Source organism: Erpetoichthys calabaricus, chromosome 3, assembly GCF_900747795.2.
Source record: "Erpetoichthys calabaricus chromosome 3, fErpCal1.3, whole genome shotgun sequence".
NCBI classification, from domain to species: domain Eukaryota; kingdom Metazoa; phylum Chordata; class Cladistia; order Polypteriformes; family Polypteridae; genus Erpetoichthys; species Erpetoichthys calabaricus.
In genome coordinates this window covers 261,375,936-261,400,281 of record NC_041396.2, presented here as the reverse complement: position 1 = coordinate 261,400,281, position 24,346 = coordinate 261,375,936, and the positions used below count along the sequence as shown (strand labels likewise).

At 36.6% G+C, this 24,346-nt stretch overlaps 1 protein-coding gene across 3 annotated transcripts in view; it reads right to left on the bottom strand.

The window, feature by feature from the left end:
* Positions 1-24,346, bottom strand: part of LOC114648870 (protein INCA1-like) — an 88,056-nt gene that overhangs the window by 31,735 nt on the left and 31,975 nt on the right. For all 3 annotated transcript variants that reach the window (XM_051924091.1, XM_028798154.2, XM_051924092.1), the window contains 2 exons: positions 20,827-20,931; positions 6,753-6,795 (listed from right to left, as the gene is read on the bottom strand). In XM_051924091.1, the coding sequence (XP_051780051.1) occupies positions 6,753-6,795; positions 20,827-20,931 (148 nt within the window). The remainder of the gene's footprint in view (positions 1-6,752; positions 6,796-20,826; positions 20,932-24,346) is intronic.

Sequence of the window (24,346 nt, the reverse complement as noted above, 5' to 3'; positions counted from 1 at the left end):
TTAATGACAAATCAAGCAGCTGTTATTCATGTGGTGTGCTTAATGTGCCTTTGGTGATTTCATTTTTTCCATTAATCCTATACCCAGGTTAGTGATGAAGAACTTGATGGTTATCATTACTGACAAATAGTGAATTTAACCCATGTTTATAATGGAAAATAAAAATGATAAGATTCACATATTTTGAGAAAGAAGGGACCATGTAGGATACAACAAAAATAATTTAAAAAATGTCTGGACATTCCCACAATGCATCAAGCTGCTCTGAAAATTAGACCCAAAATTATTTTTTCACATTTGAGAGGTCTGCTGGTGAAACCCTGATGCGGTTTCTTGTTTGTTTATTACCTTTTGAAAAAACTCTGTGTAGGTTTCAAAAAATGGAATAAAAATTAGCAGGTTGTATCAGTTAGAAGTATGCTTTCTGAAATGCTAAACATGGCAAAGCCAAAGACACAAAATATTTTTTTTCATTTTTGAAGGTCTGCTCTTACCAAGTGGTGTCATCTGGACAAAACATCTTGATAGATAGATAGATAGATGGATGGATGGATGGATGGATGGATGGATGGATGGATGGATGGATGGATGGATGGATGGATAGATAGATAGATAGATAGATAGATACTTTATTAATCCCAATGGGAAATTCACATTCTTCAGCAGCAGCATACTGATACAATAAATAATATTAAATTAAAGAATGATAACAATGCAGGTGAAAAACAGAAAAACAGACAACAACTATGTATAATGTTGAATGTTAACGTTTACCCCTCTGGGTGGAATTAAAGAGTCGCATAGTTTGGGGGAGGAACGATCTCCTCAATCTGTCAGTGGAGCAGGACAGTGACAGCAGTCTGTCGCTGAAGCTGCTCTTCTGTCTGGAGATGATACTATTAAGTGGATGCAGTGGATTCTCCATAATTGATAGGAGCCTGCTGAGCGTCCTTCGCTCTGCCACAGATGTTAAACTGTCCAGCTCCATGCCAACAATAGAGCTTGCCTTCCTCACCAGTTTGTCCAGACGTGAGGCATCTTTCCTCTTAATGCTGCCTCCCCAGCACACCACTGCGTAGAAGAGGGCGCTCGCCACAACTGTCTGATAGAACATCTGCAGCATCTTATTGCAGATGTTGAAGGACGCCAGCCTTCTAAGGTAGTATAACCGGCTCTGTCCTTTCTTGCACAGCGCATCAGTATTGGCAGTCCAGTCTAATTTATGATCCAGCTGCACTCCCAGATATTTATAGGTCTGCACCATCTGCACACAGTCACCTTTGATGATCACTGGGTCTATGAGGGGTCTGGGCCTCCTAAAATCCACCACCAGCTCTTTGTTACAAAGATGTATGTTATAGTATGTTACATACTATACCTATAAAGGTACCAGTATGCACAATTTGAGCCTGCTAGATTGTTTAGCTCTTGAGATATGGTCTTGTGAAACTGATGAAAAAATAGAGCCATGTCAAATTTTATGCCCCTCTCCCCTAACAAAATTGGCTGTAACTTGGAAAGTATTGATCTTACATCAAAATAATTTTACTGTGTGTCTCAAGGATATCATGGGTAGACCTGGTATTTTTTTTCAGAATTTTGTGAGACCAAAGTGAGTAAGATTTATGGAAAATCTATTGATTTGACATGGAATGACCTCTCAGTATGAGTAGACTGATGTTCAAATACAGACTTTTTCTTACCCTCATTTGAAAAATGTTGGAGTGCAACATGGACAGCGATTTAACAAGTTTTTTTGTGAAATTGAAGAAACAGAAACTTTTCAATTACTGACTGAGGCTTACAGTGAACAATGCATGTCTCATGCACATGTTTTTGAGTGGCACAACTCTGTGCTCAAAGGAATCCATTTTTTATTGGTAAAAGCTGTGAAAGCAACAACAATGGAAATCCTCAACAGCCTTTCAGAAAATGATCTACGGAATTGCTTTGAATGCTGGCAGCATCATATGCACCTAAGAAGATAACTATTTTGGAGGTGATCGTTATTAATTTTCTTAATTTGTTAAATAAAAAGAGTTAAAGGAAGTTTCATTTTTTTTTTGTGTGTGACAGACCTTGTATACTGTCACAGATGACATGGGCTGGATCCTTACCCGGCCAGGACATGTTTACATTTTATCTCAGATTCTTGGCATTATTTTTCCTCAGGTATGTATATGCTCTATTTGTTTGTCTTTTCAAAGGCGACTGTCATGGGTGGAGTTTCCATGTAAACTGTACACAGTACAAAACAGACACAGGTGTCAAGCTGATTATTGTGACATTGTCTTTCTACCAATATATTTTGAAAATGCGCATATGCAGGAGGGGAAAAAAAATGAAAAAAGTTTCCATCAATCCCCTTATGGTAATCATAATAATTTGAGATTGCCTCACCACTTGTCTGAAATCTAATCTGCAGTTTCAAGATTTACATTTATTTACTTACAAATTAACCAACAATATAAAAGAGCACAATGCAAAGTTTTTTTTTCAACCATTTAGACAGATAATCAGACAGGGTACATATTTTCCTCAGTTTGTCTTTTAAAATCTTTCTGTCTCCTTTTTTCAATCACCTTTAATCTGTTACAGCGTTTCACTGATTATTCTTGTTCATATAAATATGTGCTGTGATCTCAGGGAGATCAAAGGAGACAGTGAAATCAGGAGAAAGAACTACTATAACTGAAACAGGTAGGGGGTTTATACTGGGATACAGAAGAACACAAGCCATCTGTAAAGATTCAAGTATCAAAGTCATAGTGAATGTAACATTTTAATGCCCTAGTATGAAATTTTTATTGGACGTGTGTTTTATCTTTTTCTATCACTAAGAGAGATGCCAAAATGCACAGCAGAGCAGAGACGAGATCAAAGATAAAAAAAAGTCAAAATACCAGAGAGAAGTCCAAGATACTTATCATCAAAAACCCAATATACAAAAGCTGAAAGACAGCAAGCAAGAAAGGTACTTGCATTATCTAGATTCACTTTCCTCTTCAGGAGGTTAAATGTATCCACCCCATCATAATCATACATATTGCTGGTATAAAATGATAATACAATATATTTCAACACCTTTACTTCTTCTGACATCTACTGAAGCTTAAATCTCTCCTTCTGTTCTAACTTTTACAAGTGCTCAGTATAGTCCTTCCTTACTGGTGGCATAACATCCTGGTATACGGCACCTGCTCAACTCAAAATAATAAGATCACAGGCAGCACCGATCATTAATGACACCAAGTGGCCTTCTTATCAGGACATCTACAACATGCACAAGCTTATTAAAGACATTGGCCATCCCACACAGTCACATTTCTCTTTCCTCCCATCTGACAAACAGTACAGGACCATTCAAAGACCAGACACAGAATGTGTACTGTATATTGATAGACACACAGACAGATACAGACAGACAGACAGACATTCTATGAATGCTGTTTTTAGAGTGTGTCTTTTATTGGCTTGCTTCATTGTACTATCTACACACGACAAGACACCTGTAGCTGAAAAAAATTCAACACTAACTACTGGAAACACTCCAAATTAGAACTGCAGAATTAACAACCTGCAAGAAATAACGGCTCTAATGATGAAAGGTTAGCTTTACTCCCTTTTGAGCCCATTTTAAAATGCAAACATAGGCACTGTATTTTTTAGAATAATATTAAAAAATGCTTCACTTTAGAACACAATTTCCCTTGCCATATAAAGGAACATGATTGTGAAAAAATAACTTTGACTTGAAAAACACTTAATTAATCATTTAATTCAACTTGATAGAACAGTACAGTGGAACCTCGGGTCACGAATGTCTCGGACCACGTAAAAATCGGGTTACGACCAAAAAGGTCGCCAAACTTTTGCATCTGTTCACGACCACACACTCGGGTGACGAACAAGCCAATTTCCCTTCCGGTTTGTACGCGCCGATGATTTCCGAACATGCTCAGTCTCTCCCTGTGCAGCAAGCGAGCGAGAGAGAGAGAGAGAGCGCGAATCAGCAAGAGCAAGAGAGAGCGCAAGCGACAGAGCCCAAGCAGAAGAAGTAAACATTACAGAAGAAGTAAGTAAACATTTAGTTTACTATTACACTGTGCATTCTATGGTATAATTAACTATGTTTGTGCTTAAAAATCTTTAAAAAAATATATATTTACATACAGCTCATACGGTCCGGAATGGATTAATTGTATTTACATACAATCCTATGGGGGGAAAATACTTCGGGTCACGACCAAATCGGGTTGCGACCAGAGTTTTGGAACGAATTACGGTCGTGACCCAAGGTTCCACTGTATATGCAATTCACTGTTGTGGCATATCCAACTGTTGAAAAACATCATACTAATTAGGGCAATATTATTTTCAAATTCTGAGGACTACAGTGGTTTATAATATCCCCTAAATGTTTTGATTATCTGCTGTAGTTTGTTTAATTCACACCTGTGGAAATGTGTTTATTTCAAATATATTTAAGATATATGATGTGCAATAATCCTAGTTCAAAGTAAAGACAAATGTTTTAGTGGTTTATAATATCTCCTAAATGTTTTGATCATCTGCTGTAGTTTGTTTCTTACCTGTGGAAATGTTTATTTCAGATATACTTAAGATATATGATGTGCAATACTACCCCTTGTTCAAAGTAAAGACAAAATGTTTTAGTGGTTTATAATATCTCCTAAATGTTTGATCATCTGCTGTAGTTTGTTTCTTACCTGTGGAAATGTTTATTTCAGATATACTTAAGATATATGATGAGCAATACTACCCCTTGTTCAAAGTAAAGACAAAATGTTTTAAGTACAAGTTTGCTTAGTTTCTTTAGTGGACAAAGGCTAAGTTCTTTTTCAACACTTTTTTAAGAGATCTGGGTTTGAAGAAGAGTAAAAATACTGTTTTTATACTTTGTGAACTGCTGTACAGTTTTTACTGTATGCACAGTGGATTCAGAAAGTATTTATAATAACAAACATAAACATATCCTAGTCCTCACAGATTATGGCACCCACTATCCATATTCTTTATAATACTGTATATAGACATAATTAGGGGGCATCTTCAGGGCTCGTGCAATGTGAGTAATTCAATTCCAAAATGTACGGTTGAGCTGTCTATAGCTTTTCCCTTTTTGCCCACAGAACTGAAGACCTTCAGACAAGACGACCGTTAATGTCACTTGTGCCTTCTCCTCAGAAGTCCCACCCCTTCCACAGTGTAATGTATACAAGATAGATTCCACCATGCCAGATGTTGGGGTTTAGTCTTTGACCTGCATCTGAATACAGTGGAGCTTGTCACCAGAATCAACATTAATTCTCTTTAACTTAAAAACTCTCATTTGCCCCATTAAAACTCTTTTTTTTTGCCAAAACTTAATTCTGTTCTGTTTTATATAAAAAAATGATATAAATATATATATTTATTATATTATGTATCATTTGTTAATTGCCAGTTTCTTGCCATTATCACTGGAATATTGTCCAAGTAGTACTTCAGTGAGCATAGTAACACAGTCTGTTCTAACTCTGCTTTAAGACAGACAGAGGGTTTTTAAGTAATCAACAGAAACTGGGACACCTGTGCAAACTGTTTGCTTCAACTTGTAAAGCTTAATTTACTTTAATTGCTGAACAACATCTGTAGGTTGTAACCTATTAGTTGTTCCCTAAAGAAGCCCATTTGTAATATTCTGATATTTCCTTTCTTATTCATTTTGGCTAATCTAAACCTCTCGAAGTTTACTGCTTATCTTTTCACCATTTTAGGTTATTTGTTGCATTTCAACTGAATAAATTTGAAGAAAAACTGGAAAAAATGAGGTGTTCTGAAACTTTTGACTGGTAGTGTGTATGTATGTGTGTATATATATATATATATATATATATATATATATATATATATATATATATACATACACACACACACAGTATACTGTATATAGTATATATATATATATATATATATATATATATATATATAGTATATATATATATAAACTATGCAATATATATATATATATATTGCATAGTTTACTGTCAAATAAAGCAAAGAGTACACAACACGTGTTTCACCCTCATTTGGGCTCATCAGGCGTACACACTCTACTGCTCCCCTCTCGGGGAATCGAACCTCGGACGTCAGCGTCAGAAACGAAGCCCCTTTAGGCTGCGCCGTGTCGCGTACTCTTTGCTTTATTTGACAGTAAACTATGCAACATTCCATGATCTGCTTCTCTCAACTGAAAGAGGGCACCGTGGTGGATGTTTGCCAAATAGCAGACCAACCACAAGCGCTACCTTGTAGGTAACCACCCACACAATTCAGGTCGTTGAGACTACGAATGCAATGAATATATATAGATATATATATATATATATATATATATAGCCACAGTGAAAACCTCTGGTACGGTGTGGCTTGCATTCTCCTGGCAGGTTCAGATCAGATAATTTACTTACAGAAGAATGTCAATGCCATTACAGTACATCTAAATAAATACTATGTCTGGTATGCAATTTATGTAGTTGGGTTTGTTTATCAGGTCAGTTACCTGTAGATTGGGTAAGTGCAAGTCAATAAACAAAAAAGATCCAAAACTTTTAAAATAAAGGGATTGTTTCACAGGGACTATGAGAAACTGGAGAAATATGCCTGCTCAAATAATCTGTTAATGCACCAGAAAGCCTCTAGTTATGATCACATAATTCTGTCAGCCTTTATTTTTGACTTCTTCTTACCATAGCTGAAGATGCATCTCTGTAGTCTTCTTTCCAGTTGCAGCTGCAATACACAAAATTATAATATGCACTTTGTAACTGACATTGGAGATTCAAGAACCTGTTTCTGTGCGCAATATGTTCTGTTAATCAACTGCACTTTGCAGCTTAATGCAGAGGCTACAAAGCAATATTTTGCAATATAATAATTCTTCATTTTCATTCAAATTAATTTTTAACTTAATGATTACTTCCTGCCTTCATATGCTTTTTGAAGCTCTTAGAAATACTGTATGTATGTATGTATTTTCATTTCAATATATAAAGAATCCATTGAGTTATTGCAGCATTTAGAATTTAGAAAGTCCATTTGTTTAAGTACTTTTGTCTATATATAATTATTCTTAGTTGTTGTTATCCTGTTTTAAATTTTTAGTCCAAATAATAAAAATGACAACAACAAGCAACCATAGGAATGACTTAACTGCACCTATAAATATTCCAACTTATACATAAAAATGCAAGTTTTTGGCATGCAAATAGTTTATTTTAGACTTTGACTTAACTAACACATAACTTTGATTACTTCTTGTATATATGTAGAATGTAAGTGCAACTACTATTTACTGTTGCATGGCCAACATACCCAGAATACCATATTTTCTTTATTCTAAACAGCCTTATTTTATTAACTTACCATATTCAAGACTGGGTTCAACCCAACAATTGCAATTTCTCACCCTAAATGTAAAATCAAACTACAACCCTCACAATTGCAGAAAACTGACCTTCACTGGCACCAAGTCATGTAAACATTAACTGCATAACATGTATTGTGGTAATGTACATGAGAAGCAGTGCAAAATTTCAATGCTAGTGAGTACAGTGGACATCATGTCAAGATATGCAGTAAAAGAAGTTTTCCAGCTGTTAATTAAATTCCCAAGTTTCAAGTCTTCCTCCATCAAGTGCATATCTTTATGAAGTATGCAACTTAAGTGTTAAGGAAACAAGAAGACCTACGTAGGTACTACTGTACCTAGAATCAACTCTATAGTATACACCAAATAATGGAAAAAGCAGCTCAGGAAATGAATTAAACTGAAGCTCAGGTAAAAATAAATTAAAGTTCAGCAAAAAAACAGTAGATACGGTGGGCACAGTAGTATTTTATTATATTCTGTGGTACAGTACATATTGTGCATACTGTACCATTATATGTAAAACTGACTTTGACAGCTAATGTTTTGCATCTTTTTCAGAAATACAACACTTGCATCAATCAGTTACTTTCTATGTGCATAACTGTCACTTAAATTTCATCTATCCATTTATCCAACTTTCTCTAAACCTTATTTTTTTATTACACTGTCATGGGAAGCTAGAACCATTCCAGCTGTTATCTACTAGCTCATCGCAGGATTTATTTTCACACAACCACACTTATTTATATCTTGCCAAATCAGCAATAATAACTCGCATGTCTATTGGTTATGAAAAAAATACAGTGTGGAAAGCATACCCCCCCGGACACAGACAGACAGACACCAGAATGTCCAAAACACACTTCTTTATTCTCCTTTACAGCACCACAATGCCTTCATCTACCAACTCTCTTCCTTTCTCTCACTCTTCTTTCTCTTTTGACCTCCACTCCCCTCCTCACAAGCTCCGTCTCCTTCCTCCCAACTCTGGCTCAGCTTCTGGAGGGAGGCGGCCCCCTTTATAATAACCTGGATGGGCTCCAGGTGCTCCGTCTGACCTCACTTCCTGGTGTGGCGGAAGTGTCAGGAGGGCACTCGGAAGCACTCCGGGTGTCACTGGAATTTCGTTGGGCAGTACTTCCTGGTGTGGCGGAAGTGCCTCTCTCCAAGGTTCCAACCATATCCAGGCGCCCCCTGGCGGTGACTCCGTCTTCGCAGAGGGTTGAGCTTTACAGCTCCGGGACCCCCATGCATTCCAGGGAGGCGGCCCACCTGCGCTCCAGGGAAAATATTGTCCCATTTCCGGTCCCCTGCTTCTTCCAGCGGGGCAACGTCCCTGGGTGTCTATGACAACAGAGTACCTGAATGCAACCAATACAAACACAGGAATGACTGTAAATTCCACAGAGAAAGAGGCTAAACCTGGAACAGAATTCTAATCACTGGAGCTATGAGGCAGCAGAGCAAACAACTGTGCTATCATGATGCTCTTACATACATAATACAATACTGTACACTGAATTATTTAAAATAGTAACATACATAACACATGATTTTGACAGTGGCATTAAAAATATTTGCTCTAAGTGAAGAACTGGTTCAATTTAATAAGGAAAAATCTAGCACATTATACATAACTTTTCAGTGTGCATGGAGGTTTTTAACAATAACAGCTATTTAAAAAATGATTTGCTTCATTTGCTTTGTATGGCTACATATCTTTTTAACCCATTTTTATTATTTAAAACAGATTGTGGTAAGGAAGGCAAAAATAAATACTATAACAGGAAAGCTTTGAAGCAGCAATACTGATGTCAAAGGAATACTTTATGGTACATGTAGATAAGTAAAAGCAGAAAATAAAAGATATTATTATTGCTCTTCTTTTTATGGATACTATTTTGTAAACCTTTGGCAAACTACTTTAAAATGAACTAAGCACTGGATGCTGTATTGCCTGGGAGCATCTGAAATGCTTACAATTAATGGCATTGCCAAAGTCAAGTTCAGAGAGTCAGAGAGAATCACACAGATACCCAAAGAGGTCACTGCAGTACAGAGACCACAAACCGCTCATTGAAAACAACAGCGTCAATTAAAACCAAAGAAATTAATATTTTTACTTCATTTTGGTTTTGTTAGCCACCTTCAACGAAGGTCTAGTAACAGATATTAAGTATCTATTGAAATCCTTTTAAAAAAACAGAAGATTCAAATAATTCATCAAAAACAGTCAACTGCTGGCAAGTTTTCAAGAATCAGAAAACAGCGTGAAAAAGATTTTATTTAAAACATTAAACTAACATTCAAACAGAGCTGATCTTTTAGGATAGTCCTGACTGCCTGAAGTTATAAGACTGGCAAACTGGCTTCTCTTGCTATGATCTTCTTATGATAGAGTGGCTTGTTTGTTATAAAAACATTTAAACACTACAACAGCTGGTATATAACTTATTAAAGTTTAGCCAAACCAGACTGGTTTCAAAATAGATGCTAGGTACATCACAGCTAAACTTCCATGCCATCAATATCAATCAAACAAAAAAATAACATTTGTATAGTGCCATTAGACAGCATGTGTCATTAAATCACTAACAAATACATAAACTGGTGATTGTACAAAAACGGCAAAAAAGACAATATATATAAAAATGCAGCAGTAATAGTTACATAAACTGTTTCTGGAAAATCATAAAGTCTACCTTAACTGTAGCAACAATTAGATGTTTTTATCAATACATCCTTCAAGGTATATGTTAGCCAAATCTACTCTAAAGTTTTTAGGGCGCACTCGCTTCATTATCCAGAGCAAATAACCAAGATTAGACATTTTAACATTTAGACAATGCACCAAACAAGTAAAACAGTCCCAATAGCCAAAGAGATGCATACCAACTGTATTAGTTCACCATCCTAAAAATATGTAAAGAAAGGTAGTACAGAAAAGGTAAACTCACACTCAGTAGGAGCCAAACTATTTCATACTGAGGTCACCAAACAGGAAACAGGAAATAGTCAGTTAGAAGCTCCACATATTTTGTCAATGTCATTTTGACACCCTTAGGTACCTAACAACTCACTTCCCAGTATTCTTGACCCAATTCTCACTCCACCAACTCCTTGCTGACATCGCAGATATGTTGGAACATGGTGGCAATGCACCAACCATTCAGAACTCCATCCACCTAGACTATCAAGTGTAGCATGATATCCATAGCTGAAGAAAACTGCCTATCCCATTCTAAACATTTATCTTTGTGAGTTATGGTTAGGGGTGGCTGAAATACAGCTTTACTGCAATCCTATGAAGAATCCTGCATCAAGAAGGTTCTTGGGACTCCAGATGCACCAGCAGCGTAAAATACCCATCTGCTGCTCAACAGTGGTTGATTTGGTAACTAATTTGTGGAGATATGCTCTAGATAGGAGAGGAATGAAGGTCAGTAGGAACAAGACAGAATACATGTGTGTGTAAATGAGAGGGAGGTCAGTGGAATGGTGAGGATGCAGGAAGTAGAGTTGGCAAAGGTGGATGAGTTTAAATAATTGGGATCAACAGTACAGAGTAATGGGGATTGTGGAAGAGAAGTGAAGAAGAGAGTGCAGGCAGGGTGGAATGGGTGGAGAAGAGTGTCAGGAGTAATTTGTGACAGACGGGTATCAGCAAGAGTGAAAGGGAAGGTCTGCAGGACGGTAGTTAGACCAGCTATGTTATATGGGTTGGAGACAGTGGCACTGACCAGAAAGCAGGAGGCAGAGTGGGAGGTAGCAGAGTTAAAGATGCTAAGATTTGCACTGGGTGTGACGAGGATGGATAGGGTTAGAAATGAGTACATTAGAGGATCGGCTCAAGTTGGACGGTTGGGAGACAAAGTCAGAGAGGCAAGATTGAGTTAGTTTGGACATGTGCAGAGGAGAGATGCTGGGTATATTGGGAGAAGGATGCTAAGGATAGAGCTGCCAGGGAAGAGGAAAAGAGGAAGGCCTAAGCGAAGGTTTATGGATGTGGTGAGGGAGGACATGCAGGTGATGGGTGTAAAAGAACAAAATGCAGAGGACAGAAAGATATGGAAGAAGATGATCCACTGTGGCAACCCCTAACAGGAGCAGCCAAAAGAAGAAGAAGAAGAATAACACTTAATGAGCTTATTCACTTATCTGACTGAATTAATCTGTGCTCTGAATCACTCATAAATCTTTTTACAGTTCAATGATCTCACTTGTGAAATGTCAATTGTGTTCATGCATTTTTAAAGACATTGCAGTATTTCTCGCTTGCCATCTTCAAAAAGACCTCTCCCCAGAACTGTGACTTGCTTATTAATGTGGAACAAATTCTTTAAGTAGGTTTCCCTTTAATGAAGATCACCTAGCAAACTAATTAACAAACCTCCTTGAGCTTGATACCAGTTATCTAAAAAGATATTAGAAATAAAATAAGCAAAAACTTTAATTGATAAGTTAAATACTAAATGTTCATTTTACTGAAATCCTCATGATTTGTCACTGCATGATAAAATGGAATACACTGTATTTGGTCATGTTTACACAAGAAAACATGAAATTTGCCTTCTCAGTTGCATCCAATAACAGAGAGAAATTAAATAATACAATTAGAGACCAGATAGGTTACAATTTACACACAAATTGTAAAAGTTTAAAAAAACAGATTCTGTGCTATTTCTAGTATTTTGATCATGTGGGGTGACCTAAAATGGTTACACTGACACCTATGATTTTTTTTTATTTCAGATTAATTAAAATAGAGAGATTTTTAAATGTCTATAGGCTAATAACCTGATCACTGATCAAACGGAACACATTCTATCTAAGAGGTACTGAAGATGATGCCTGCTAGACATCAGTCTATAGAAAAGCTGATATAAGAGGTCAATTAAAAGTTAATACTAAAATTTCCCATAAAGTGATCAAATCTCTCATTTCCTCATTACAATGACTGCTTAACATTATTCATCTTAGTGACACAGCCATTGAAAAACATTGTTATTTTACTGCTAACTACAAACTATTTTTCAACCTCCAAAAACAACTGGAATCAACTGCCCCAATATTAAAGAATAATGCAACAACATAAAAGCAGTTATTTTTAGAAACAGACTGAAATCAATGAATATGTATGGGTCAGCAGAAAATTCTGGATCTGAAGGAGTCATTTATCCAGTGAACACCATTTAAGTGGAGCAACTGTGAAGAAATAAAAAAAAATAAATACAGAAAATATAAATCAAAACAAAACAAGTATTGTGTCAAGCATAAACCAAATGACTGACTCTACAGTTAAACAGTACATAAATAAAAAAGAACTAACAGACAAAATTTAAGTACTGGAAAAGCCAGCCTGGAACAGAGAAGTTGGCCTTTTGAGCAACAGTGAGAACCCTAACCGTGACAATACTGGGCTAAACACTTTAGGAAGATACTCTATGAAGAAAGTCCTAGAAATCCTGCAATGTTTCTTCAAATGATCTACTTATAAATACGAATACTGTAGAATGTAAATACGAATACTGTAGAATGGAAGCTATAATAAGAAATAAATTTAAAAAGTAATAATACACTAAATTAGAAAAGTACCTATATAAAATAATATACTAAAAATACCCAGCATGGGTTTATAAGAGGAAGATCTTGCCAGACAAATCTTTTTTGAACAGGCAATCGCAATAACTGACAAAAGCAACACATATGACAAAATTACCTAGACTTTCAAAAAGCATTTGTTACAGTCCAACACCAAAGATTAATTCTGAAACTAGAACCTGTAGGCATCAGAGGCAACTTACAAAACTTGATTTCAAGTTGGTTAACCAGCAGAAGGCAAGGAGTACAAATAAGAGGAGAATGTTCCACGTGGAGTGAGGTCATCAGTGGAGTCCATCAGAGGTTTATTCTAGGATCATTACTTTTTCTGATTTCTATTAATGACATAGTTTTCAGTATACAATTGTTAATAAACACATGAAATTTGCAGATATACTAAAACTGGCAAACACTGTGGAGGCAGAAAAACAATTTAAGAAGACTTGGACAACCTTCAGAACTGGGCAAACACTTGATCAGTTTAACACAGAAAAGTGCAAAGTGCTATATGTGGGCAACAGGAATGGCAATTATAAACACAAGATGGGAGACATTGTCATAAAGGAAGCAACCTCTTAAAAAGATTTAGGGGATGATGTTGAAACATTTTCAGCAACTAAGCACTGTGCACAAGTTATTAAAAATGTGAAACATTTGCAGCAACTAAGCACTGTGCACAAGTTATTAAAAATGCATATAAAATGTCAAGTTACAGTGATCCCTCGCTATATCGCACTTCGCCTTTCGCAGCTTCACTCTATCGCGGATTTTATATGTAAGCATATTTAAATATATATCGCAGATTTTTTGCTGGTTCGCGGATTTCTGAGGACAATGGGTCTTTTAATTTCTGGTACATGCTTCCTCAGTTGGTTTGCCCAGTTGATTTCATACAAGGGACGCTATTGGCAGATGGCTGAGAAGCTACCCAACTTACTTTTCTTTCTCTCTCTCTTGCGCTGACTATCTGTGATCCTGACGTAGGGGGTGTGAGCAGGGGGGCTGTTCGCACACCTAGACGATACGGACGCTCGTGTAAAAATGCTGAAAAATTATCTTCATGTTGCTACCTTCTGTGTGCATCTTTTAAGTATGCTGCACGGTGCTTCGCATACTTAAAAGCTCAAAGGGCACGTATTGATTTTTGACTTTGTTTCTCTCTCTCTCTCTCTGCTCCTGACGGAGGGGGTGTGAGCTGCCGCCTTCAACAGCTTTGTACCGGCGGTGCTTCGCATACTTAAACCAAACAGCCCTATTGATTTGTTTGCTTTCCTCTCTGTTTCCTTTGAAGAGGAAGATATGTTTGCATTCTTTTAATTGTGAGACAGAACTGTCATCTCTGTCTTGTCATGAAGCACAGTTTAAACTTTTGAAAAAGAGACAAATGTTTGTTTGCAGTGTTTGAATAATGTTCCTGTCTCTCTACAACCTCCTGTGTTTCTGCGCAAATCTGTGACCCAAGCATGACAATATAAAAATAACCATATAAACATATGGTTTCTACTTCGCGGATTTTCTTATTTCGCGGGTGGCTCTGGAACGCAACCCCCGTGATGGAGGAGGGATTACTGTATATCATAAAAACCATTGAATATAAATCAAGAGACACTATGCTCAGACTATATAATGTACTAATGAGACTGCATCTGAAGTATTGTGTGCAATAAGCTGTGTAGAGGAGAGCTTCCAAGTGAATTCCTGGACATGTTTAGTCTCAAGCAGAAGAGACTATGTGGGGACCTAATTCAGGTCTTAAATTTCTCAAAGGCATTGATAAAGTAGAACCAGCAGAGTTCTTTAAACGCAACTCCTCGTCTCCTGGTCTTCTTGTTTCTTAAATTTCATTTGTTCTTGCATTCCAAACTGTAGCTGTTACAGTCTTTTACTAACTCCATTCAGCTACCTCCAAGTCCTTTAATTAAATACTGCAGTAATTGATGAGTCATTAAAGTATTTTTCTTATTAATACAGTGCAAGAAGTTATGGATAAACCATCATGGCAACAACAGACTAGGTTCTCCAAAAGAAGGCAGATGTTCAAACTCAAGGAGTAATTAATTAAATGACAGTTGAAAATATCACTTCACAGTGAAAAGGTTTTTATATTTTTTAGCAACAGAGCCTACAGAAGAGATCATATCATTATGGCACAACCTCTAAAATCATCAATATCATTAAAGACCTATCCAACAACTTTTAATTCAATATTCAATATAAAGGCAATCCCACCAAAGCCTTTCCAGTTGAGTCTCGGGGTAAACAAAGCTGTCTGTTTTCCACTATTTTTTACTGATGAGAAATGGTACACTCGACAAACATTTAGAATACCTTACTCGCACGAATCAGTTTTCGTTACTAAGTATATTCAAGCATAAAACTTGAGTATAAACAATTAAATATTGCCACATGAATTACTTAAGTGAAAAAATATTGATATTAATATAGAAATATCACAACAGCTACAGATAAAAGGATAGGGTATTGAGATAAACCACCTTCAGCCACATATAAAACATTATAGAAAACCCTGGACTAACTGATGTGGACTTACAGTTCTGTACATACAAAAGCATAGCATCCTTTTTAAACTTGAAACTATTCTGAATATCCAATGACATCTCAATTTTTAATATGATTTGGAATGTTGGGGAATCTAAATCATTCTGAATTAACTTTAAACATTCCACCATAAATCTCTCAGAATCATTCTGAAGGCCAGATGGTACATGAAAGTTAGAAATCATACATAAGAAACATTAAGAAAGGAAGGCAAGAGTGGACAAGGAGAAAAAATAGATTTTGATCATAATGCATTGAAAGGACAACAAATTCCATTGTAAAAAATTACCCTGTACTTGTCAACCAAAGGAAAAGAGGAAAAATAATGATAACGAATGATGATTGTGCTAACTAAGCACAGGAACTAACAAGAGGCCAGTACTATTTTTGGAGAAAATCACTAAAACAGCCCAGAGTAGAAGCTGATAGAGGGATCTTAAAAAAGCCATATACATCTCTTGCCATTATAAAGTTAATGAGTTCATGACACTGTATAACTATCAACTCACTAAGACAGCTGAAGATTTTAAGAAAATCTGCATGAAGAATAATCATAAATGATGTGACAGATTCTGTTGCAAAGAAATTATCAAGAAGAGAATGTTACACAAGAAAATGTTATTAAACATACATGAATGGCGAATTCATTGCAAAACAGCCATACATCAGTCTTCAATTTACTTAAGCAATACCATCAAAATTCTGAAAAATATTGTTCTCATGCTGAAATGATGAAAATAACAGATTGAAGTAATAATAAATGAAGTTCAATAATAGATTAAATTTCCGAATGTGAAATGTGTCTAAATATTGTCAATTTCAGGGTATTGCTGCTCTGTGTACAGAGAAGATGGTCTGGGTAAAAATATAGATTTTCCGAGTAATCGTTATTTTTGTTTAAATGATTCAATATCGGTTGTAAAAGTCTCAAGATCGATCTTGTGAATCTCTATCCTGTTCAATTACTATATGCAGATTTTTGATTACCTTCATTTTTGGTGTTCGATCCAGTAGATGTCACTAATGCCCCTGTTAAGTTTTTCTATGGAAAAGGCACTTAATTATCTTGCAAAAAATGGTGTGTCCTCTTTAACTAAAATCAGTGTCTTTGACACTTAAATCAGATGTGTGGATTCAAACTGTGTGTCGGTAGAGAATAACTGGATAAAAGCAAAGCTATGTGTAAGCTGTGCAACTCAGGCATTAATTATAGTTGTAACACAACAAATTTGAGAAATCATTTATCGCAACATCACCCATAAACATAATCTCAGTCAACACCCAAATGAGTAAAGCCTAAACAATCTACAATGGAGACGTTTGGTAGCTCCATGCTTGCATTTAATTTGACTAATGCCCAAAAAAATAACAAAATTTACAGCAGTTTTTATCTGTAAAGATATGAGGCCCTACACCGTTGTTGAAAACGGGGTCTTTCAACAAATGATACAGGATTTTGAACTGCAGTATGCTATACCAACCAGAAAGCAACTGAGTGAAGTCATTGTACCTAGGCTTTATGAAGATCTTAAGCAAAGCATCGCTATGTCTCTGAGGACAGTGTAGAGAGTAGCAATAGCTGAACATCCAAGGAAGAAGATTCCTATGTGATAATCACACATTAAAAATGACTGGGCATCTACGGCGGAGGTGTTACAGACAAGTACGCTGCATGCCAGTCACACCAGGAGCAACTTCCCTGCCTATATACAGTACACACCTGCTGAGATGATTCACTGTTGTTCCAAAGACCTTTCTAGCAATTCCAATGCACTGTTCCATTGCATAACTGCATCGAACACAAGTTTGTGTTTTGCAAAGTCCAATAAACATTGCTTCTTTTTAGGCGCGTGGCTAGCTGTACTGCTACGGTGGAAAAAGTTTGCAACGCACCTCACCCAGCAAAACAACCTGGGAATTGTTGGAATTTTCAGAGCAGCCTGCGATACAAAAGTGAGCATGTGTGCAAAGCAGCCAACTTGAAGTAGCTCCATAATAGTAGCATTATCAGTCACAATGGCCGGTTCTTTTTCTTTTATGTTCCATTCATTCAGTGCCACTGTCAACAAACATCAGCTCTAGATCTTCACTTTAAAATGCTTTCTTTTTGTCTGAGGAGGAACTGTGAGGACACAAGACGTTGCAGCTACAAGTGAGCAATTGAAGATAATTGAAGAAAGATGCAAGTCTCGCTGTATCTTTAATTTCCACTATTACCAGATTATTTTAAATGTCCAATAAATGAATACATTTGGCTAACAGTTTAGTTGAAGGATGTCTATATGGAGATTCATGACATGAATAGGTTATTGAATAACATTTATTATTTAAAAATCAATATTTGATTAATGTATAATAATATTATTCGTAAGTAGATGCCATTGCATTGTATTAAAACAAGGAGTCCCCCCCATAACACGTGTGGACTCTGCTGCGTTGATATGTTTGTTGAATTAAGGTGAATTTTGAACGAATGCAGTGCTATGAGAGTTTTTTTTTTTTTTTAGAGCAATATTTTGTTCCACACCTTACAAATACTGATGTTACCTGTTCATTACTAGTCAAGTATTTCTACTTAAATGTCATTCCATGTTAATACATACATTATGAAGTCACTATGTAGACACCCTTCAAATAAAGAAATTTGTCACATTATATTAATGTTCTCCATCCATGATTAAGTAATTGCTACAAAAGCCACCTCTTCAAATGTATCAGTGCATGCTAATTCAGTCAAGAAAAAATTGATACCGAATCAAATTGGGGCATTGTTAATTGGAATTGAATCGAATCACAACATAAGTGCTGATACCCTACCCTACAGACAGCTCAAAACAAAAAAAAATAATAGATTATATAGATAACAGAAAAAATAATAGATAATCTAATTTACTTCACAATGACACCTGGAGTTGCAGTCTGTAAAATACAGCACTGAAAGTAAAAAAACATCTGGCCTACAAACTGTGCAAGAGATTTCTGTATATTGTACTTAAGACAGAAGTAATCTAGAAGGTTTCCTAATATACTGCTTTGATTCTTTTAAGTCCTGTTCTGGGTATGGGAAACCATGCTTGCCCGTTGTGTTTATTGGGCCAGTTCTTTCATGGAAACCAGATCTTGCCTTATATAGCATACCTATTAAAGATGACTGATAGGCAGGGATCCTGAAGCCAACTCCACATCCCTCAGAAATAGTTTACGACAGTGAACAAAACTATATAGTTCATTACTGTATTTAATATGGTGAAGGCTTAGTAAGATCTTGAGCATCAAATCCTTAATACATCAGAAGCACTTTACAATATCATTGAGTTTTCCAGTTCTACCAGTGATAAACTGGGAGGTTGATTGTGGCTCATTATATGGTGATTTTATAATCTTCCCTTTTTCTTCTTCACTTACATAGTTTTATAGTTCTACTCCACTTGCAGGACGTTTTCTCAATATTATTTATGTCTGTGCAAACAAAAAAAAAATCATGTGGCTCAAAAAACAATGAAAATAACTGGAGATAAAGAATTTACTTATCAAGCGCCACATCTATGATGAAGAAATTTCTTTTTTTTGTGAATTTAACGAGGTATAATGTATTTGCCTTTCATCATATCTCTAGTGTGAATAATAAGATTTAAGTAATATATGTTTGCTTTGTTCTGTTGTCAAGGCATTGAACATTTCTGGAAAGCTAGTTTTTTTTTTTTTAAACTAGTAAACGACCGTGTATATTCTATATCATTTTTTGGGGGTAAGATCTTTATTTTAGTTGTCCTTTCCATATGCATTTTGTCTTACTTGTTTACACTTTCTTTTGCAAAATGTTTTATGTGAGAAATATTTTAAATTCATTACTTTTCACCATAGCCTTCATGCTTTTCAGTACACACCAGTGGTCTACATGTTTCCGGTTGAGCACAGTAAGTTAATCTTTTTAATTCTTTATAGTACTCAAGAAAGTCATGCACTAACAAACAGGATGAACCTTGACTGACACATTGTTGTAATGCAGTTCTGTTTATCATTACTGTATGATTAGAATGACGACCCTTCACAGTTCTAACTTCTTCTCACTCCTCAATAGTGGTTGATGTTAATTACCATCCCAAGCATTCCGCATCCACCATACCTGTCTTTCCATTTTTGAACATTCCTATCCACTCAAATACACGTTGGCATTGTAAAGCATTTTCCCCATACTAAGATCAAAAATGGGTAACCTTTATCTCCTTTTAACACCTACTCACAAAAATCGAAAGACATTCTCTCTCTTCTTTCGTAAAAACAATTATATGGTTAGTACAACTGACAACAAGTTCAGCAACACATGGCTGCCAGACAAAGGGCTGAAATGCTTCAGCAAGGTACTTTAACAAAAACAGCTCAGAAAAATGTGTATTAAATATTTTTGAAGAACCCCTATATCTGGGCCCTTAATTATGTATTGTGCACATCCTAATGCCTGTAACTGGTGCCTCATGCGAGTAAGACTTCTGCGTTGTGCGTTATTTAAAATACAAAAAGAAATTTTGATTGGAAAAAATAAATAACTTAAAAAATAATAATAATTGCAAACACAGTGACAGTCCTACTGGAATAGTTTCATCAACACTGACTAAACAAATATATTTTGCCTATATTTTACAGGAATAAACAGTATTACAATATATTGTGAATTATTTAATTAAATACTGTTCTTCAACCATTTTATATACATGTCAGAAAATATAGCAATAAAAACAGACAGAAAAGACACTGAGTATGTAGAACATGATGTATAAATTAAACAAATTTTAATTTAAATGTAATTTAGGAATATTCTGAGAAGAAATGGAGTGCCTTATTTGATTAGTTATAATAACTACTGCATGCATTACATTTTCACTGATCAGAAGAACAATAAGGAGTCTATAACAACATATATAGTGTCATCTAACAATTTCTTCATAAAGTGACTTCAACACTAGTCAAAGCAAGACCAGGTCTATGTTGCAACAAATAGTGAAAACACAGTCACATTTTTGACTATTCATGTACAGCTGATGATTTTAAATTTTTATTACATTATTGTGTCTGGAGTAAGAGATGTTTTCTTCTGCTTTGACAGTTTGCTATTAATAAAACGTTGTTATTCTGGTTCAGTTTCATCTGCCCAGGAACATTTAAGAGAAAAAACACCATTGACATATAAAGACAATAATAACTAATGCTGTAAATATATCTGCAGTTCGTACCTGGGTTGCTTAAAGAAGTCATCTGTATATGACACCAGTGATGCTGGAGATTGTAAACTTGGTCCACATGTACTGGGATCAAATCTTGTCACTGTTTTTGATTTCCTAGAATAGTGAAGCAATGGTCAAGTGGGGATGCAGACATAGTCCAGTACAAGTAACAGATACATACTCATCTACTCATTCTTAAGCCAGTTTAAAATTGTATCATTGTTATAGTATTGCCAATATGTAACTGGGTATAACCAATGATTATTATTCTGAGTAGAAATAATATATACACAGTATACCAAAATCAGAATGAAAACCATCAAAAACAACTAATGCAAACAATACAAATAATACATTTAAAGAAAAATTAAAACAAATTAAGCAAACAACACAATAATAATAAAAAAAAAAACGAAAGTAATAAAGTTGAAGAAAATGGGTGGGTCATATCATTATATTTTAATTTCAAACAACCTGTTTCTCTTCCCTTTTGTTTACAAAAATGTAGGAAAAAACAATACAGTAGTAAGGAAACTGAGACAGTACATACATATAAACATACAGAAGAGTAGCACAAAAAAAACAAACAACTGAAAAAAGATGTGCAACCAACTAGAAAAACGTTAAGCACGCAAACCAAACAAAACAAAAAAATAAATAAATACCATAAAGGAACTTACAAGCTGAATTACTCAAGAGAAATGGGTTTATTTTATCAGTGAAACAACAATAGGAGCATTGATATCACACTAACTGCCATTACTGTGATTAATGTTATTAATACAAGCCTCATATTAGTCAACTGACCTGTAGTGATTTGATATTTGAACATTCAAAGAGTAATGAGACTAAACACTAAAACTGATAAAGTATATAGATAAACACTAAATTTAGGTTAAGTGAAATATTACTTTACAAAAATTCAAGGAACAGATACAAAATTTCCCATTGGGATTAATAAAGTATCTATCTATCTATCTATCTATCTATCTATCAAAAACAGTTTGGGCTGATGACACAAGCTCTGGAAATATGACATTGTGACATCTTCTTCTTTCGGCTGCTCCCGTTAGTTGGGTCGCCACAGCAGATCATCTTCTTCCATATCTTTCTGTCCTCTGCATCTTGTTCTGTTACACCCATCACCTGCATGTCCTCTCTTACCACATCCATAAACCTTGTCTTAGGCCTTCCTCTCTTTCTCTTCCCTGGCAGCTCTATCCTTAGCATCCTTCTCCCAATGTACCCAGCATCTCTCCTCTGCACAAACCAACTCAATCTCGCCTCTCTGACTTTGTCTCCCAACCGTCCAACTTGAGCTGACCCTCTAATGTACTCATTTCTAATCCTATCCATCCTTGTCACACCCAATGCATATCTTAGCATCTTTAACTCTGCTACCTCCAGCTCCGTGTCCTGCTTTCTGGTCAGTGCCACCATCTCCATCCCATATAACATAGTTGGTCGCACTACCGTCCTGTAGACCTTCCCTTTCACTCTTGCCGATATCCGTCTGTCACAAATCACTACTGACACTCTTCTCCACCCATTCCACCCTGCCTGCGCTCTCTTTGTCACCTGTCTTCTACAATCCCCATTACTCTGTATTGTTGATCCAAAGTATTTAAACTCATCCACCTTCGCCAACTCTACTCCCTGCATCCTCACCATTCCACTGACCTCCCTCTCATTTACACATGTGTATTCTGTCTTGTTCCTACTGACTTTCATTCCTCTCCTCTCTAGAGCATATCTCTACCTCTCCAGGGTCTCCTCAACCTGCTCCGTACTATCACTATTGATCACTATGTCATCAGCAAACATCAAAGTCAATGGGGACTCCTGTCTAATCTTGTCTGTCAACCTGTCCATCACCATTGCAAATAAGAAAGGGCTTAGAGCCGATCCCTGATGTAATCCCACCTCCACTTTGATGCATCTGTCACTCCTACTGCAGATCTCACCAAGGTCACACTTCCCTCGTACATATCCTGCACAACTCTTACATACTTGTCTACCACTCCAGACTTCCTCATACAATACCACAACTCCTCTCGAGGCACCCTGTCATATGCTTTCTCCAGTTCCACAAAGACACAATGCAACTCCTTCTGGCCTTCACAATACTTCTCCATCAACACCCTCAAAGCAAACATCGCATCAATGGTGCTCTTTCTTGGCATGAAACCATACTGCTGCTCACTAATCATCACCTCACTTCTTAACCTAGCTTCCACTACTCTTTCCCATAACTTCATGCTCTGGGTCGCCAATTTTATCCCCCTGTAGTTACTACAGTCCTGAACATCCCCCTTATTCTTAAATATCGGCACCAGTTCACTTCTTCTCCACTCCTCAGGCATCCTCTCACTTTCCAAGATTCCATTAAACAATCTGGTTAAAAACTCCACTGCCTAAACACCGCTATGCTTCCACAGGTATGTCATCTGGACCAACGGCTTTTCCATTCTTCATTCTCTTCATAGCTGTCCTTACTTCCTCCTTGGTAATCCGTTGCACTTCCTGATTCACTATCTCCACATCATCCAACCTCTTCTCTCTCTCGTTCTCTTCATTCATAAGCCTCTCAAAGTACTCTTTCCATCTGCTCAACACACTCTCCTCGCTTGTGAGTAAGTTTCCATCTTTATCCTTTATTACCCTAACCTGCTGCACATCTTTCCCAGCTTGCTCCCTCTGTCTAGCCACTCGGTACAGGTGCTGTTCTCCATCCTTAGTGTCCAACCTTTCATACATCTCATAATACGGCTTTTCATTCGCCTTTGCCACCTCTCTCTTCACCTTGCGCCTTATCTCCTTGTACTCTTGTCTACTTTCTGCATCTCTGTGACTATCCCACTTCTTCTTTGCCATCCACTTCCTCTGTATACTCTCCTGTACTTCCCCATTCCACCACCAGGTTTCCTTTTCCTCTTTCCTCTGTCCACCCTCTCATACAACTTATCATATGCCTTTTCTTTAGCCTTCGCCACCACTCTTTTCACATTGTGCCTTATCTCCTTGTACTCTGGTCTACTTTCTGCATCTCTCTGGTTATCCCACTTCTTCTTTGCCATCCTCTTCCTCTGTATATAAGTAGATAGGACTGGCAAGCTTTGTTGGGCTGAATGGCCTGTTCTCGTCTAGAGTGTTCTAATGTTCTATACTCTCCTGTATTTCCTCATTCCACCACCAGGTTTCCTATTCCTCCTTTCTCTTTCCAGATGTCACACCAAGCACCCTTCTTGCTGTCACCCTTACTACATCTGCTGTAGTTTCCCAGCTGTCTGGTAACTCTTCACTGCCACCTAGTGCCTGTCTCACCTCCTCCCTAAACTCAACCTTGCAGTCTTCCTTTTTCAAATTCCACCATTTGATCCTTGCCTCTGCCCTCGCCCTCTTCCTCTTCTTGATCTCCAACGTCATCCTACAGACCACCATCCTATGCTGCTTAACTGCACTTTCCCCAGCCACCACTCTGCAGTCTTCAATCTCCTTCAGATTGACTCTTCTGCATAGGATGTAATCT